The sequence below is a fragment of the Elephantulus edwardii genome, unplaced genomic scaffold, assembly GCF_000299155.1.
Source record: "Elephantulus edwardii isolate Elephantulus edwardi_28Jun2011 unplaced genomic scaffold, EleEdw1.0 scaffold00051, whole genome shotgun sequence".
NCBI classification, from domain to species: Eukaryota; Metazoa; Chordata; class Mammalia; order Macroscelidea; family Macroscelididae; genus Elephantulus; species Elephantulus edwardii.
Genome location: NW_006399801.1, coordinates 2,770,359 through 2,786,734, shown reverse-complemented (window position 1 = coordinate 2,786,734; position 16,376 = coordinate 2,770,359). Strand labels below are relative to the sequence as shown.

Genomic DNA, 16,376 nt, shown 5'->3' with positions numbered 1-16,376 from the left:
ACCAAAAAGGCTGGCATTTGGATCCTCACAGAGGTGTTTTGAAAAAAAAAAATCTTAACAATTGGCTTCCAAAAAAATTCAGTCATTGAAAATCCTATTGAGCATAGTTCTTTTTTGACCCACAGGGGATTGCTAAGAGATAAACTCTATAGCACCTGAGGGCAGTAGTCCTTAGAATTTTAAACATGTCCCTAGGTGAGGCTAATGCTGCAAAGTGCTGGTCCACACCCATTTTGCTGGTAGACCTATTTTTTATTCTCTGCAGATTAAAAGTAGTAAGTGTTTTCCTCACGTCAAACTCTTACTCACCTGGTTTCTTTCCCCAGGGAAAGGAAGGACATGATGAGATGGAGGGCCGCTGGAAAGGCATTCTCGCCTTGCTGGCCATCCTGACTGGACTAACAGGTAAGGCTGATGGGGGCTGGTGGAATGTTCTTCAGGTAGGCGTCTAAGAGAGTCCAGAAGAGACAACCCAGGCAGAGAGCTGGCTCGTGACATTCCTTTCCATTGACAGTCTCTTTAATGGTGTCCAGTTGCTGCTGTTCTGACTCACCTTCATGAGTGATCCTTTGGGAACACCTGAGACTCACTCCCACTCCCCCTAATCAGACTCTTTCGGTTTCTGGGAATCTGTCTTTGATATTTTTCCTCAAGTTATTCCTCTTGTTGAAATAATCCCTACCCCCTCATTGCCTAATTTTTAAAGGTTACTTTAATATCTTTTAAAAGTTTTAAATTTTATTTTGGGTGAAAGTACATGGAGTGAAACATATTCTACTGAAGATTTCTGCACAACATAGTTAATTACCTGTGGTTCCATTCTTCACAATGTCGACTTTCGCATTATGTCCATTCTAGTCGGTCCATTCTCATTTGCTTGGTCTTACTGCCTCCCAACTTCTCATCTGTGCTTTAGAGTAACTGTCATCCATTTCATCTCATATGGACAATTTTTTAAAGAAGAATGTACCTAACAGTGACATTCTTTGTTTTTCTCTGCTATTAAGAGTTGACTTGACTGCATTGGAACAGATGAAGGAAAGAACTGTTTAAAAGGAATATATGATTAGGCATTATCTGTACAGCAACAGTCCATAATAAGAAGTGCATAGCAAAGTAGACTAGGAGAGGGGTGGAGGTGAGGAGGGAAGAAATTATGCATTTAAAGTGAACTGGGGAGTAGAGAGGAAAATGTGCAACAATGAATAAATCAAAACCCAACTTTTCTGTAAAATTTCCTTAAAATAATAATAAAAAAATTAAAAAAGAGTTTACTTCAGGGGATAATTTCTATTCTATGTTTGAAGGGTCTCTTAAGACAATATTCCTGGGGACTGCTCCAGAGTCAGTGAATCCAGTAAAGCCTAGATTCCTTGTGAATTTGGAGTTCTGGGCCACATTTTATCCCCCCTTTACTGTCAGAATGAGCTTAATTTTACTTTGATCAGAATATTTGGTAGTAGGCACCTAACTCTTCCGGTCTCAATGTAGAGGACGTCAGAGTACATGTATAGAATGTTAGTCTGATTCCTTTTTTTGATTCTCAGATTTCCTTCTGGTTCCTCCTCTCCAGATGAATAGAGATCGACAGTTATCTCAAATTGCTATTCTCAAGCTTTTAAGACCCCCAGCACTACTTATCAAACCAAGATGCAGAGCATAAATTTTATAATCTATAGTATGCGAATTGACGGAATTCTTTTATGAGATCGTGACTCTTTTAAGTGTTCAAATCAAGATACATAATGTCTAATTGTTCATATCTAAGAAACTTCAGCATCTGTAGGCCCTATGTGCATGTGTGTGTTTTGTTTTGCTTGGTGAGGTAGTGAATTATATGTTAGACTGTTAATTGAAAGATTGACAGTTAGAATCCACCAGTTTCTCTGAGAGAGAAAGATGAGTAGTCTTGCAGGCTTACCCTGGGTCAGAATTGACTTGTTTGATGGTAGTGCATTTGGGTTTTGGTTCGATAGCTTTGTGTTCGAGTATCTATATTGTATAATGCACATATTGTTGTTGTGCGCTGTCCAGTCAGAACTTGACCCTTCCAGTGGGGATCAGCCTCTAAAAAAAAGACTTTAAAATCACTTGAGAGGAGATTGCTCATCTTTCTTTTGTGGAGCTGCTGGGGGATTAAAATTTTAGGGTGTTTTAGGATTGGCAGTACAACTTCTTACCACAAGGCTGTCAGTTGTTGTAATTATTGTTAGATCCCACGGAGTCGACGACAACCCACAGCATCTCTGTGAACAATGGATCTCTGCCGTGCCCTATCCTCATCTTCATCATCTCTGATATACTCGAGCCAATTGTTATTATCACTGTGCCAATCTGTGACGTTTAGAGTCTTCCCCTCCTTCGGTGACTTTCCACTTTTCTTAATATGATTTCTTTTTTTCTCCAAGGACTGGTCCCTCCTATCAATGTGATCAAAATATTGAAAAGAAGTTTCATATATAGGTTGTGTGGTTGTTGTGTGCTGTGTAGCGTTGAAGTTGACCCATAGCTGACCCTCCAGCAGCTTTTTAGAGCCTGCCAGTTGCATAGGAGAAGACGCCCATCTTTCTCCTAAGGAGAGTTAGTGGGTTCCAACCGCCTGCCTTTGAGTTGGCAGCACAACTTATTACCCAATAAGCCGCCAGAAATCCTATGTGTGTGTGTGAGTATATATATATATTTATGATTATTGCATAATTATATACAACAGAACATTTGCCAGTGTAAATGACATCTTTTTTTTTTTACATCTTTTTCTTACGTACTTTTCAGAGCCATCTGTATTAGTCAAGCTGTCTCTGCTTCATCACATTTGAAGCCATTTTTCACATAACTAGAAACAAAGACTCTCTAGAGAGTGGGTTCTCCTCCACCGTGGTCCTACTCCCAGCAATCATCAATGAAATGTAGTTCATTTAAAAAAATTATTTTAATTCATTTTAATGAACAGAAATTTTGAATTTCCATTCATTCATTGTTGCACTTTTCTCCCTACCCACCCCTCTCTCCCAGTTTGCTCTTCTCTTTGAAAAGTAAAAGAAAAATTCCTTCATTTGTATACAATCCCCCCGCCCTGAGTACACTCAACTAAGCAACCTTCATTCTGGACTCTTGTGATAACCATGATACCCTATGAAATGTAGTTCTTTGTATAGACCTTGTCTTGCTATTTTATAAAAATGAGACAAACTTTGTCCTTTTGTGTTTAATTTTTTTTTAAACATGATGTCCTCCAGGTTTATCCATGGTACAAAAGGCTTCAGAAATGATTTTTTTATTTTTTTTTACTACATAGTATGCTATTTTATGTGACAGTTTGTTTGTCTATTAATCTCTTGATGAGTGATTAGGTTGTTTCTATCTTACCGTAGTGGATAATGCTGCAATGGTCATAAATGCGCATGTGTCAGATTGATAGACTGTTGGATTTCTACTAGTCACTTCCTTAATTTCTAGTTCACCTTTAAGATGACTGAGCTCAGAAATCATGTTCTCCCTGGAACTTTGCTGACCCTTGCAGTTTTCATGGTGGAAATTCCAGTTATTAGATACTGGGAGAGTAAGGGCCCTGCTAACTCTGTGTGGTCCCCTCTACTCCTCACTACAACTCTTTCTAGATCCCTCTCCATGGCAGAGTCTCCCCATCAGACTCAACTTTAAGAGGAAGGAGCATAGCACTACAGGATCCTTAGTGTGGATAGAATTGTATCTCCCAAGAACATGTCTTATGAATTCAAACTCCTATACCTCTCATATAGAAATAAGGAGGGTTTTTTTAATAAGGACTTATTAATAAGGTTGTATTTTAAACCTAATGACTTTTAAGATATAAAAGAGGCAAATCAAGCACAAAGCAAAGCACAGAAGGCGTGAAAGTGGTATTTAAGGAGGGAAGGGGATGAGTGGGGATAGACATCATGAGGAGAACGCCAAGGAACCATAGAATGAGAGTGTGACAAAAGCCTGCCATTAGAGCAGCTGCCTTGGATTTAGACTTCTGGTCTTCTGAACTGTGAGAAAACACAGCTCTGTTCTTTCAAACCACCCACTTGTGGTATTTCTGTTACTACTAATAAATAGGCTAAGTTACCTCCAGTACCTGAAGTTTGTACGACCTGCTTTGCTTTAACTATGACTTGCCTTTCTTGAACTATATCTTGTCACTGATTCAGGTGTCTTGTCTGACCAACTAGATGATAAACCCATCAGGGGTGGTATATGATCTGTGTTTTCAGCTTGGTATTTCAAGTACAACATACATTCGGGAATGTACACATATGTCTTAACAGTGCAACTTGATGAATTTCCATGAACTGAACCACCAAAGAGGTGTGGCCTTTCGTTTTATCACTGTGACTGTTTAAGGACTAGGCCACAGGAGTTCAAGTTGATGAGAACGTGGGAAATGAATGATGATGATGATGGCATCCTATGAGGAGTTCAGCCAATATCACTAAACTGAGGAATACTGAGATGGCAAATGCTTTATAACTTGCTGATTTACAGAAGAACATTCTTGGAAGTGGATAATGCTTAGAAGGGAATCAACGTAGAGAACAGAGGCCAGGATCTGGTGTTGGGTGATACCACGGCTGGAGGCTAGATTGTTGATATTCCTGGGGCACCCCAAGGTGGAGTGGGAAACTACACCCTGATCTCTCCAATGCTCTGGCCGCTGATTTGTTTGCATGTTATACAAAATGAAAAAAGGGGAAAGGGAAAAAAGGTTCTGAGTCATTGTAGTTGGTTGTTTGATTAAAGGCCATGGTCTGTGTTTGTTCTCTGTGGGGTAGCATTGTACACAGCAGCAGCTGATATGGTATTTTCGAGAAGGGTGACATACCAGGACCTCACGTTACCAGAAATACAGCTTGTGTAACAGCATAAGATTTAACTGGAGGAGAGTTTACTTATGATTGTAACAAACATGGTAGGTAACATAGTCAAAGGACTTGAGAGTTTAGGCTTTGGTTGGAAACTCTAATCTATCTAGAAGTGCCTTGGATTTACTTCTGAATAGCAACCACTGAAAACCCTATGGAGTTCCTGTCTACTCTGACACACAAAGGTTATTATGCATTGGAGTCAACCCCACAACATCTGGGATTTTTGTTTGTTTGTTTGTTTACTTGTTTAATTTAAAAGCAGAACTCACACTTGATTGAAAGAGTTTCCTTTTGGAGGATTTCTTTTCCTCCTTCTCCTTAAAGTCAGTTTCCATCAGTGGAGCTCTAAGGTGCCGGCAAACATTTTGTAACTCCTCGTGTGTTCTATGACACAGTATTTGGGATTTTTAAAAATCCCAGCTTTAGAGTGTAGTGTTGAGGGGTGAAAGAATCCCACTGGTTTTCACAGTGCGAAGAAAGGAACTGTGGGTTCACAGCTTATTATGTTGGCATTGCCTGGCTGGGGCACCTGGGGCTCCCCATATCTGTATTCCTGTGACACAGCCCTGCAGCATTTGGTCTGTTTTCTCTTGTAGGAGCCCTAGTGGTGCAGTCATTAGAACACTTGACTGCTAATTGACAGTTCAGTGGTTTTAATTCACCAGCAGCTCTGAAGGAGAAAAATGTAAAGATTCACAGCCTTAGACACCCTTTGAAACAGTTATGTTCTGTCCTCTGGGGTCATCATGTCTCTGAATTAACTCAAGGGAAAAGGATTTGGCTGGGATCTGGCCCTCCTGTGGTAGCCAAAGTGGTGAGTAGTAGAGAGAGAAGATTGTTATTACAGTATGGAGCTGAAGAGGTGTCTCAGTCTCTTTTCTCCGGGGTTAGAATTGCTGCGTCTTTTCTTTCCTTCTTCTTCTAAAAAAAAATTCAGAATTCCTGGAAAGGACCATGCTGACCTAGTAGCTGTGACCTTCCTGATGAATCATGTGTGGTTTCTCTTCTTCAGACTTTGAATTTATTTTTAAAATCCCAGATCAATAAAAAAATTATTGGATGAAGTTAATTTGCTTGAGTATAGGAGAGAAGACCTAATCTGATTTTTTTCCAGTTTAGATGTTTTTTTCTATCATGTCTCAAAGCAAAGCAGAATAATAATCATGCTTCCTTAAACACTGGATTGTTGTCAGCTTCCTTCCTGTCAAATCCTGATTCACAGGGTCTATACTCTGGTTTTGAGGATCAGTAGAGTTTCATGGTTGACTTTCAGAAGTTAATAGTCAAATATTTCTGCATAGTTGTGTGCCACCGAATACCCAAGGGTCCACTGACTTAAGGATGCTGGTTATGCATGGAGTACATTGGCAAGAAGTTGAGAAGGTGATATTCCTCCCATTGAACCACCACTGCCAATCAAAGAGACTGGATTAGGCTTCCTTATCAATCTCGGCAGTTTCTCCTATCCCTGCTGGTTCCTGGCCCTGTGCTGTGCAGTGGTTAATTCTACTGATAGGTTCTGGCAAAACATTCTGGGTAACCAGGTGAAAGGCTAATGGATATCAACTTGATCCCTCCCCAGAAATCTTTAGTGCTATTATGAAATTCTTATAGAATCTTTCTAGTAGCTTGAACTATCTAAATTAGGAAAGCAGAGGGAATTGGTAGTTACGTAGGAGCATACTTCTGCTTATGCAGTGTGATTACTAGTATATTTGAGTCTGTTCTCAGCTGCTATTGTGTCTTGTTGCTGTTACGTGCAATTACGTTGGAACTGACACATAGCTAACTCCCCAGTGAGTTTTCAGGGGTTGTAAAATGCATGGGAAGAGATTGCCTATCTTTCTCCTGATGGGCAGCTAGTGAATTTGAACCATTTGCCTATGGGTTGGCAGCACCAACTCCTTAGATCTAGGCTACCAGAGTCCCTCATATCTAGAGGATAGATTATATTGGACCATGTTTTGTTGTGATCACTTCTGATTTTCAGAAGTAGATTGTCAGAACTTTCTTCCTAGTTTGTCTTAGCCTGGAAGATTTATTGACATCTGTCCACCATGGTAACCTGGCTGGTATTTAAAACATGGTGGAATAGCTTTCCAGCATCACAATAAACACAAGTTGCATAGTAGAAATGGAGACAATGGAATAGATAGGATGACATTAAGGTGATTTATTTTCCATTAGAAACTCCTGTTCTGCTGGTGGGAGACCTGATGTTGGACCAGTAAGATATGGAATTTGGCACTCTGGATGGAATTTCAGGAGGCTTCCACCTAGTCAACACAGAAGGGTTAAGTTGTCCAACTGATTTATCTAGACTCATTCACTTATTGTCATGAAATGTTTGCCTTCTAGCTTCTGGATCCAGCTACAGAATCCTTGAAGGGCCCAAGAATGTAACAGTGTTGGAGGGCTCGGAGGCCCGCTTCAACTGCACTGTGTCACAGGGCTGGAGGCTCATCATGTGGGCGCTGAATGACACCGTGGTTCTGAGTCTCACCCCCACAGAGCCCATTATCACAAACAACCACTTCACCTCTGCCAGTTATGAGGTGGAAGGCAACTTCGTGTCTGAGATGATCATTCATGATGTGCAGCTCAACGATACTGGACGCATCAAATGCAGCCTTCAGAACAGTGCCCAGGACGGCTCTGCATTCCTTTCCGTTGAGGGTAAGTGCGTGTGTAGGTGGATCCACAAAGTGGGGCATCTGCAGGCCATTGTGTTAGGTGTCAGTGGACTTCAGAAGTTCATGTCGTACTTGATGAATGATATTGCCTCTCTTCTGGTTGATGTTGGCTTCAAATTAGGCTGCTTTGAGTAATGTCTATTGCTTCATTGTTGTCTTTTCTCATTTCTCCTTCTCTTCCTTTTCTCTTAAGACTCTTAAAAAAGGTTGTTCTCATTTCCTCACTTTGTCTACGTAAATGTCTAAAGTCCTTTCTAAATATATGATTGCGAATTCTTTCAGTGCAAATTACAGTCATTTCACTTCACTTTAGAGTTTCTGGGCACTGCAAATGGCTAACACACTTGGCTGCTAATCTGAGCATTGGAAGTTGGATGGACCTTGGAAAACAGACCTAATGATGTTTCTGCTATAGAAATCTGCCATTGAAAATCTCCATAAGCATAGCTCTAATCTGACTCATGTGAGGTAGCCATGAATGGAGCTATTGGATGGGGGCTGGCTTCCTTTGATTTAGGTTGGGGTGACATTCATGTCACCTTCTCTGATTTTGCACACGCTGTTCTTAACTAAATATGTCTACCCTACGTCACTTACCACTTTTGAAATATACCTTTGAAGTAATACTTGATTCTTCCTAACTAAACTTAGCCAATTTATTTCCCCACCTTCAGCTGTTCTTATAACCAAATGTGTGTATTCACTGAGCATATCATGTCTTTCAGAGAAAGAGAAGATTATATAAAATTATTTGTTGTTATTGTTATGTGCTGTATGGTCAACTATGACTCATATCCACCCTATGAATAGCAGATTGGAACCTTGCCCTATCCTGCATCATCCTCAGAGTGATGCATAATTGACTTTTGTGTCTTTAATGTTAATTTTGAGCTATTGAAAGTCATGTTACCTAGTAGGGGTGGAGGAAGAGAAAAAAATCTTTACAAAGATTCTGTGTATTATTGTTACCATGAGATCAATGCCCTAGTGCCCTTCTTGTATAGACAAAAGAACTGTACCAGGCGCAAGAGACTAGAGGAGAGGATGGTGCCCTGAGTACCAAGGGAGTACAGTGGACAGCAATTTTAGTGTTTCTTGGGAGGGCAGATTTTAGTGCAAGGAGCATTAAAGTGCAAGTCAAAGATTTTTTATTAGAGAGCAGGGATGAGAAGAAATAAAAGAGGAAGCATAAGTGAAGGTAAAATAGTAAAAATAGATTTATTAGAAAGTTATAGCCCCAAAGGTAGGGACCTCCCTCCCTAAGAAGAAATAAGGGGAGGCAGTGTGCTAGTGAGGTGAGGCTGGATTTATGGCCTCCTCTGGGTAGGCCTTGGGGCTGGAGTCTGGACCAATGAGACGATGCCATGGAGAGTTCAAAGTTTAGTGGGTTGCCTGTTCTCTGACATCATTCATGCCCACAAAGCATCCACTGCTTCTGACATCACTTGTGCGCTCAAAGCACTAATTCTATGCATGTCTGTATTGCCTTCCGGATCCTGATAGCTCAGTTTTTCCAAGCATAAACTTCTGCTTTTTATTTTCTTGATTCTAATTCTAACATTCTTCTTAAAGTTTAATGTGTTACTTACTTTCTTTAGAAGTATATTTATATGTAACTGATACATGTATTGATGACAAGAGAGCTCCTGATTTATATGTAACATTCTTATAACATGTATGTAACATGTGTGGTTTTGAATTTTTCTCACCTATTTGCTATCTCAGAGAAACTCTACTGATTCAGCCTGCATTTGTGGATACATTTTATGTGCATTTTTTTATGATCTTTACTTTAGACATTCAGTGAAATTGCCATGTTTTTAATTTTGTGTGATTTAAGTAGATGTCTCAGCTAATAGTGCTATAACAGAAATACCACAAGGGCTTGCTTTTAATAAACAGATATTTATTTTGTCACAGTTTAGGAGGTTAGGAGTTTGAATTCATGGTATTAGCACTAGGGGAAGGCTTTTTCTCTGTTGTTTCAGTTTAGGAGAAATATGCTCATCTCCTTTCAATGTCTATCACACTGGAATTCCTTGTAATGACATGTTTTGCCATTTCCCCCTGGATCAAGGAGCTTCCCTTTGTAGGAATCTGGGTCTAAAAGACACCTTCCTCTCCTGGACCTTCTTTCTTAGAAATGTTATAGTCCCTTCCTCTCATTATAGTTCTTTCTCCTTTTATTATTCTAAGATAAAAGATGTTGCAAACCCTACATCAGAGACATTCCCATTACATCAGGGCTATAATGGGATTAAGAGTGTTACTTATATAACTGATTATCTTATCAGAACATACAAGATTATTACATGACATTAAATTATATCTTTACATCCAAAACAGAGAATCATGGGATAGTCAAGTAAACATATAATTTAGAGGGACACAATGCAATTCATAACAATAAGGATACAATAATAATTTATAAATAATAAGTGACTTTATGAGGCTAATTCAAGCTTTGAGTACAATACAGAGAAATACAATGGGCAAAATATTGAATGATCCAAGAAGCATTAAAAGAAGATGGAAAGAATACATAGAATGACTGCACCAAAAAGAATTGGTCAATACTGATATATTTTAAAAAGTATTGCAAGATTAAAAGCCAGTGGTGATGAAGGAAGACGTTCAATTTGCACAGAAGGCATTGGACAAAGAACCCAGGAATCTATGGGATACAAATTGGCATGTTTCAGTTAATAGATGCAGCCACGGACGTGCTAACCACTCTGTGCCAGTACCAGGAAATTTGGAAGACAGCTTCCTGGTCAACTGACTGGAAGAGCTCATATTGGCTCCATTCCCAAGAAAAGCGATCAGACAGAGTGTGGAAACTACCAAACAATATCACTAATGTAACATGTAAGCAAAATATTGCGGAAGATCATACAAAAATCGTTAGGACAGAACATAGATAACTGCCAAAATTTCTAGCTGGGTTTAGAAGAGGTCATAGTACCTGGGATAGCATTGCTGATGTCAGATGCATCCTGGATGAAAGCAGAAGATACCAGAAGAATGTCTATTTGTGCACTATTGACTGTTTGAAGACATTTGACTATGTGGATCATAACAAATGATGGCTAACATTGAGAAGAATGGGAATCTTAGAGCACTTAATTGTGCTCATGTGAAACCTAAACCTAGACCAAGAGGATATTGTGGGACTACAGAAAGGGAGCACAATGTGGTTTAAATTAAGAAAGGTGCATGTTAGGGTTGTATTCTTTGTTCATACCTATTCAATCTGATGCTGAGCAAATCACTGGAGAAGCTGAACTTTGAAGGAGATTGTGGCATCTGGACTGGAGGAAGACACGCATCTGTGTTATGCAGATAATACAACATTGCTTGCTGAAAGTGAGGAAGACTTGAAGCACTTGCGGAAGAACTTTAAAGAATCCAGTCTTCAATATGGATCACATTTAACATCCAAGAAAAAAAGTTCTCACCATAAACTAATACGCAAAATCATGACAGATGGAGAAAAGACTGAAACTGTTATCTTTGTCTTACTTGAAATCTTGATTCTTGTAGTCAGGAGATCAGAGGGGAAGTATGCAACCGGGGAACTCTCAAACTTCCTGAAGAGCAATGCTATGCTTCTAACATAACAAATGTGTCATTCCACTTGGTTTCGTAGCTTTGTTTCCCACAGTCATAGATCTAAAAGTCACATAAGCAGTTTAATGTAGCTTTTAATATGAGGGTTAATATTATATTGGAGTCAGAAAATCAAAAGGAACGAACTCCCTCAGCATAACTTAAGCTCAAGGAACTGAAGAACAAATTCAAACCTCGAGTTGCTATAATCAAGGATGCTTTCAGCAGAATGTTAAATAATCCAGGAAGTATTAAAAGAAGATGGAAGGAATATACTGAGTCACTGTATCGAAAGGAATTGGAATACACAGAAGAATTTCATGAAACAACATATGAGCAAGAGCCTATGGTGATGAAGGAGGAAGTTCAGGCTGTTTTGAAGGAAATGGCAAAGAATAAGGCTCCAGGGATAGATGGTATACCAATTGACATATTTCAGTTAACAGATGCTGCCCTGGACGTGCTCACCAAGTTGTGCCAAGAAATCTGGAGAACGACCATTTGGCCAACTGACTGGAAGAGATCGATATTTGTTCCTATTCCAAAGAAAGGTGACCCAACAGAATGTGGAAACTACAGAACAATCTCACTGATTTCACATGCAAGCAAGATTTTACTGAAGATTATCCGAAAACGACTGGAACAGCACATCAACAGAGAACTACCAGAAGTCCAGGCTGGGTTTAGAAGGGGTCGTGGTACTAGAGATATTGTAGCTGATGTTAGATGGATCTTGGCTGAAAGCAGGGAATACCAGAGGAATGTCTATCTGTGTTTCATTGACTATGCAAAGGCATTTGACTGTGTAGATCATAACAAACTATGGCTGACTCTGAGAAGAATGGGAATCCCAGAACACTTGATTGTTCTAATGTGAAACTTATACTTGGACCAGGAGGCAGTCGTCAGAACAGAGCAAGGGAACACTGCATGGTTCAAAATTGGGAAGGGCGTAAGCCAGGGATGCATCCTATCTCCATACCTTTTCAACCTATATGCAGAACAGATTATCTGGGAGGCTGGGCTCTATGAGGAGAAACGTGGGGTCAAGATTGGTGGACGATTTATCAACAATCTGCATTATGCGGATGACACAACCCTGCTTGCTGAAACTGAAGAGGACCTGAAGCACCTGCTGCAGAGTGTCAAGGACTGCAGCCTACAATATGGATTGAGGCTCAATGTCAAGAAGACAAAGATTCTCACCACTGGACCAATTGGCAGCATCAGGATGGATGGTGAAGAGATTGAGATTGTACACAGCTTTAGGTTGCTTGGCTCCATAGTCAATAATCTTGGCACCAGCAGCCAGGAAATTAAAAGGCGCATTGCCATGGGAAAGTCTGCTGTTAGCGACCTCTCCAAAGTACTGAAGAGCAATGGTGTCTCTCTGGAGACTAAGGTGCGTCTGATACAGGCCATGGTCTTCGCAATCACTTGTTATGCATCAGAGAGTTAGACAATGACCAGGGAGGATAGAAGGAGAATTGATGCCTTTGAGCTGTGGTGCTGGAGAAGAGTATTGAGAATACCATGGACTGCTAGGAAAACAAACAGATTTGTCCTGGAAAGGGTTAGACCGGGTGGCTCCTTGGAGGCAAAGATTCTGAGCCTCCGTCTAACATAGTTTGGACATGTTGTATGGTGGGACCGGTCCCTGGAGAGGGATATCATGCTTGGGAGGGTGGAGGGACAGCGCAGGAGAGGAAGGTCCTCTATGAGGTAGATTGATTCAGTGACTGGGATAATTGGGATGGGAGTGTCAGAGACAGTGCGATTGGCACAGGACAGAGCGGAGTTTAGGGCTGTTGTACACAGGGTCGCTATGAGTCGCAAGCGACTCGATGGCACATAACAACAACAACAACAACAACAACAACTTTTAGTGTAAAGAGCTTTGTTTGCATAGTGCTTTACTGAAGGTCAGAAGTTGGAATACATCAGCCAATCTGTGGGGCAAAGATGTGCAGTCTTGTTCTGTAAAGATTTACATCCTCTGAAACCAGCAAGAGTCACTTTATGAGCCGGAATCACTTGATGACAGCAGTGAGTGTGGTTTGGCTTTCCTTTTGCGTTTAGTGCAGGTGGAAGGCCAAGTAGCTGGGAAGTGAAAGAGCTCTTAAGGCTCCACAGGGAAAAAAAAAACTTACAGTAGGTGATAGTCTCTTAGTGGAATACAGAGACAGTAGTATTTTTATCAAGAAAAACCCAATTTTGAAAGGGTAAGAAACTCTTTTATGAATAATAAAACATTTCTTTTGAAAATGGATCACCCAAAGCTTATTTCCTCCCACAAAGTATCAACAAATAAAATTATGAATTTACATAACTCCAAGTTGAACCATTCAAAATCTATTTGAAAATTCATGCCATTACCTTTGAATGAAGTGTTTGTTTGAAATCTTGGTTGAAGGTTGTGCATTCCAGAAAAACATGTTTTATTGACTCTAAAAAGATATTTGACTAGGTGGATCATAATAAATTATAGAAGATATTGAAAAAGAATTGGAATCCAGACACTTAATTGTGGTCATGTGAAAGCTGAACATAGACAAAAGGCAGTCATTCGGATAGAAGAAAGGGTTACTGCACAGTTTAAAGACAGGAAAGGTGTGCACCAGGGCTATATCCTTTTGCAATAGTTATTCAGTCTTTTTCAAAGCAAATATTCATAGAAGCTGGACTATCTGAAGAAGAATGAAGTGTCAGGATTGGAAAAAAGACCCATTAAGCACCTGAGATATGAAGATGATACAACCTTGCTTTTGGAAAGCAAAGAGGACTCAGAGCACTTACTGATGTAGATCAAAGAGTGCAGTATGGATTGCCCTTGAACATAAAGAAAGCAAAATCCTAGGGAGCTCTGGTGGCCTAGTGGCAAGACGCTGCACTGCAATCCCAGAGGTATGCAGTTCAAATCCACCAGATGCTCTGCTGGAGAAGGAGGGGGCTATCTCCTCCTGTACCCGTCAGATCTGATTTGATGGTACACATAAAAATAATACAATAAAAAAATAAAAAAAAGAAAGCAAAATCCTTGCAACTGGACCAATAAACAGCATCATGATAAACTGTGAAGAGGTTTAAGTTCAACGCAAGGATTTAATTTTACTTGAACACATGACCAATGCCTATGGAAACAGTGGGCAAGAAATCAAAAGATGTTTTGTGCTGGAAACAGCTGGTGCTGCCAAGGACTTCTATAAAGTGTCAACTCACTTTGAGCACTCAGTGCACCTGGCAGAGTTAAAGACAGACAATGAATAAAAAAAGAATTGGTGTCTTTGTATTATGTGTTTACAAAATGTGTTGAATATAATCTGGATTGTTAGAATAATGAACCTTTTCTGATCCATCTAATGCTGGAGAAGGCCTTGGTGGGGAGGAGGTTAAAGACAAATGCAGTCCCTGGATGGTGCAACAATTAATTTGCTCAGCTGCAAACTTAGTAGTTTGAGCTCACCAAGTCACTCCAGAAGAAATACCTGACAATCTACTTCTGAAAAATCAATCATTGAAAACTCGAGACCACTATGTGTGTCCTGTTCTGACACACAGAAATATCATAAATCTGGGTTAGTTCAGTGTTAGCTAGAATTTCCTCCAGACCCTTCCAGGGTGTTCCACAATGTCAAAAATTTTCATAAAAATACTAAGATGCCTCCACCAGATGCTCTGCCGGGAAAGGAGGGACTATCTCCTCCTGTACCAGTCACATCTGATTTGACGGTACACTCACACACAAGTAATAAAATAAAAATGTAAAAAACAAAACAAAACTAAGATGCCACTTGTCCTTTTCATTTGCATTCACACCAGTCCAAGAGGAATTTTCTAGTCTACATTAGGAAGATCTACACAACCCAGTGAACTGACTCACTAAAGATACAAAATCATGCAAATGTCAGAGATTCTTTCAAGTTATCAGTTACAGCTATGGGCAGTCCAAAATTTTTGTAACTAACTCCTCCACAGTAATTGTGCACCCCGGTGTGTTTCTCTGCTTTCTCTTACATGTTCCATTAGTTCCCCCTTAACCTGATCGCTCACTTCTTCACTTGGTAATTATATATTTTGCTTTCATTAAACATCCTCACCTTCTTTAGGGAAGTTGTTGTTGTTGTATACCAGTGAGTTGGGACTGACTCACAGCCAGCCCTCTCAATGGGTTTTTAGAGACAATTTATCACTCAGGAGGAAATGGCTCATCTTTCTCCTTGGAGCAGCTGGTGGATTTGAACTGCATGCCTTTAGGTTGGCTGTGCTCCCAGCAAAGTTATTGGATAAAAATAAAGGCACAAGTACAACTTGAATTAGGATTTACCAATTACCATCAAAGCCTCTTTCAGTTTGGGAAGTGACTCTCATGAAATGTGATTTGAAGTAAACCTTAAAGGATGGGGCTGGGGGAAAGAACACTTGGACTGAGGGGGGTTATCATTTATTCAGAGTGTTTCTTCCCCCACCCCACCAGTTTAGCTGTGGGAGTAGTGTCTGTTCCCAGCGGTTCCGCTCTCTTCAGCATGTTTCTCTCTTTTCTTCTGTAGTTCTGGGAACGTTGCACATTCCCACTGGCAGCCTTGTAGTCACTGAGGCTGAGCCCTGTAATGTTACTTGTCACGCGGTGGGCTGGATCCCACTCCCAGATATTACCTGGCAGGTTCACGTTCCTGTAAGCCAGTCCAGCTATTTCTCCTTCCCGGGGCCTGAGGACCATCAAAGTGCAGTGAGCATCCTCTCTCTCACGCCACAAGGCAATGGGACTCTGACTTGTGTGGCTACGGCGAAGGGTCTGCATGCTTACAAGTCTGACACCGTAAACCTTACTGTGATTGCACCTCCCCTGGGTAAGTGACGTCTTCTTGCTTTCTATACGTTTATGTCATGCTTGTATCTTACATGTCATGCTGCTTTAAGAGATAAGGCAGAGGAAAATCATACAGTGACGTTGACTTCAGGCAGGGGTTGATGAGGAAGGGCAGTGACCTGTACTATTTCAGCTTAATGACTCTGTAATTATGCCTGCTTTTAAAAAATCATTTCTAGTTCCAGTTCCGGTGGGGCTGACGTCGTTAAGTTTGTTCAGTTGTCGCTGTTGGTGGGCAAAAAATACAGCCAAGATGCTGCGGAATCTGCTGGCTCTTCGTCAAATTACCCAGAGGACCATAAGTACTGCTTCACGCAGACA

General features: G+C 40.4%; 1 protein-coding gene across 1 annotated transcript in view; it reads left to right on the top strand.

Annotated features, from left to right (window-relative positions):
* The first annotated feature begins 347 nt into the window (after positions 1-347).
* The window catches only part of IGSF5 (immunoglobulin superfamily, member 5), a 43,038-nt gene continuing 27,009 nt past the window's right edge, over positions 348-16,376 (top strand). The window contains exons 1-3 of the mRNA XM_006886769.1: positions 348-405; positions 7,245-7,562; positions 15,736-16,035. Of these exons, the coding sequence (XP_006886831.1) occupies positions 348-405; positions 7,245-7,562; positions 15,736-16,035 (676 nt within the window). The remainder of the gene's footprint in view (positions 406-7,244; positions 7,563-15,735; positions 16,036-16,376) is intronic.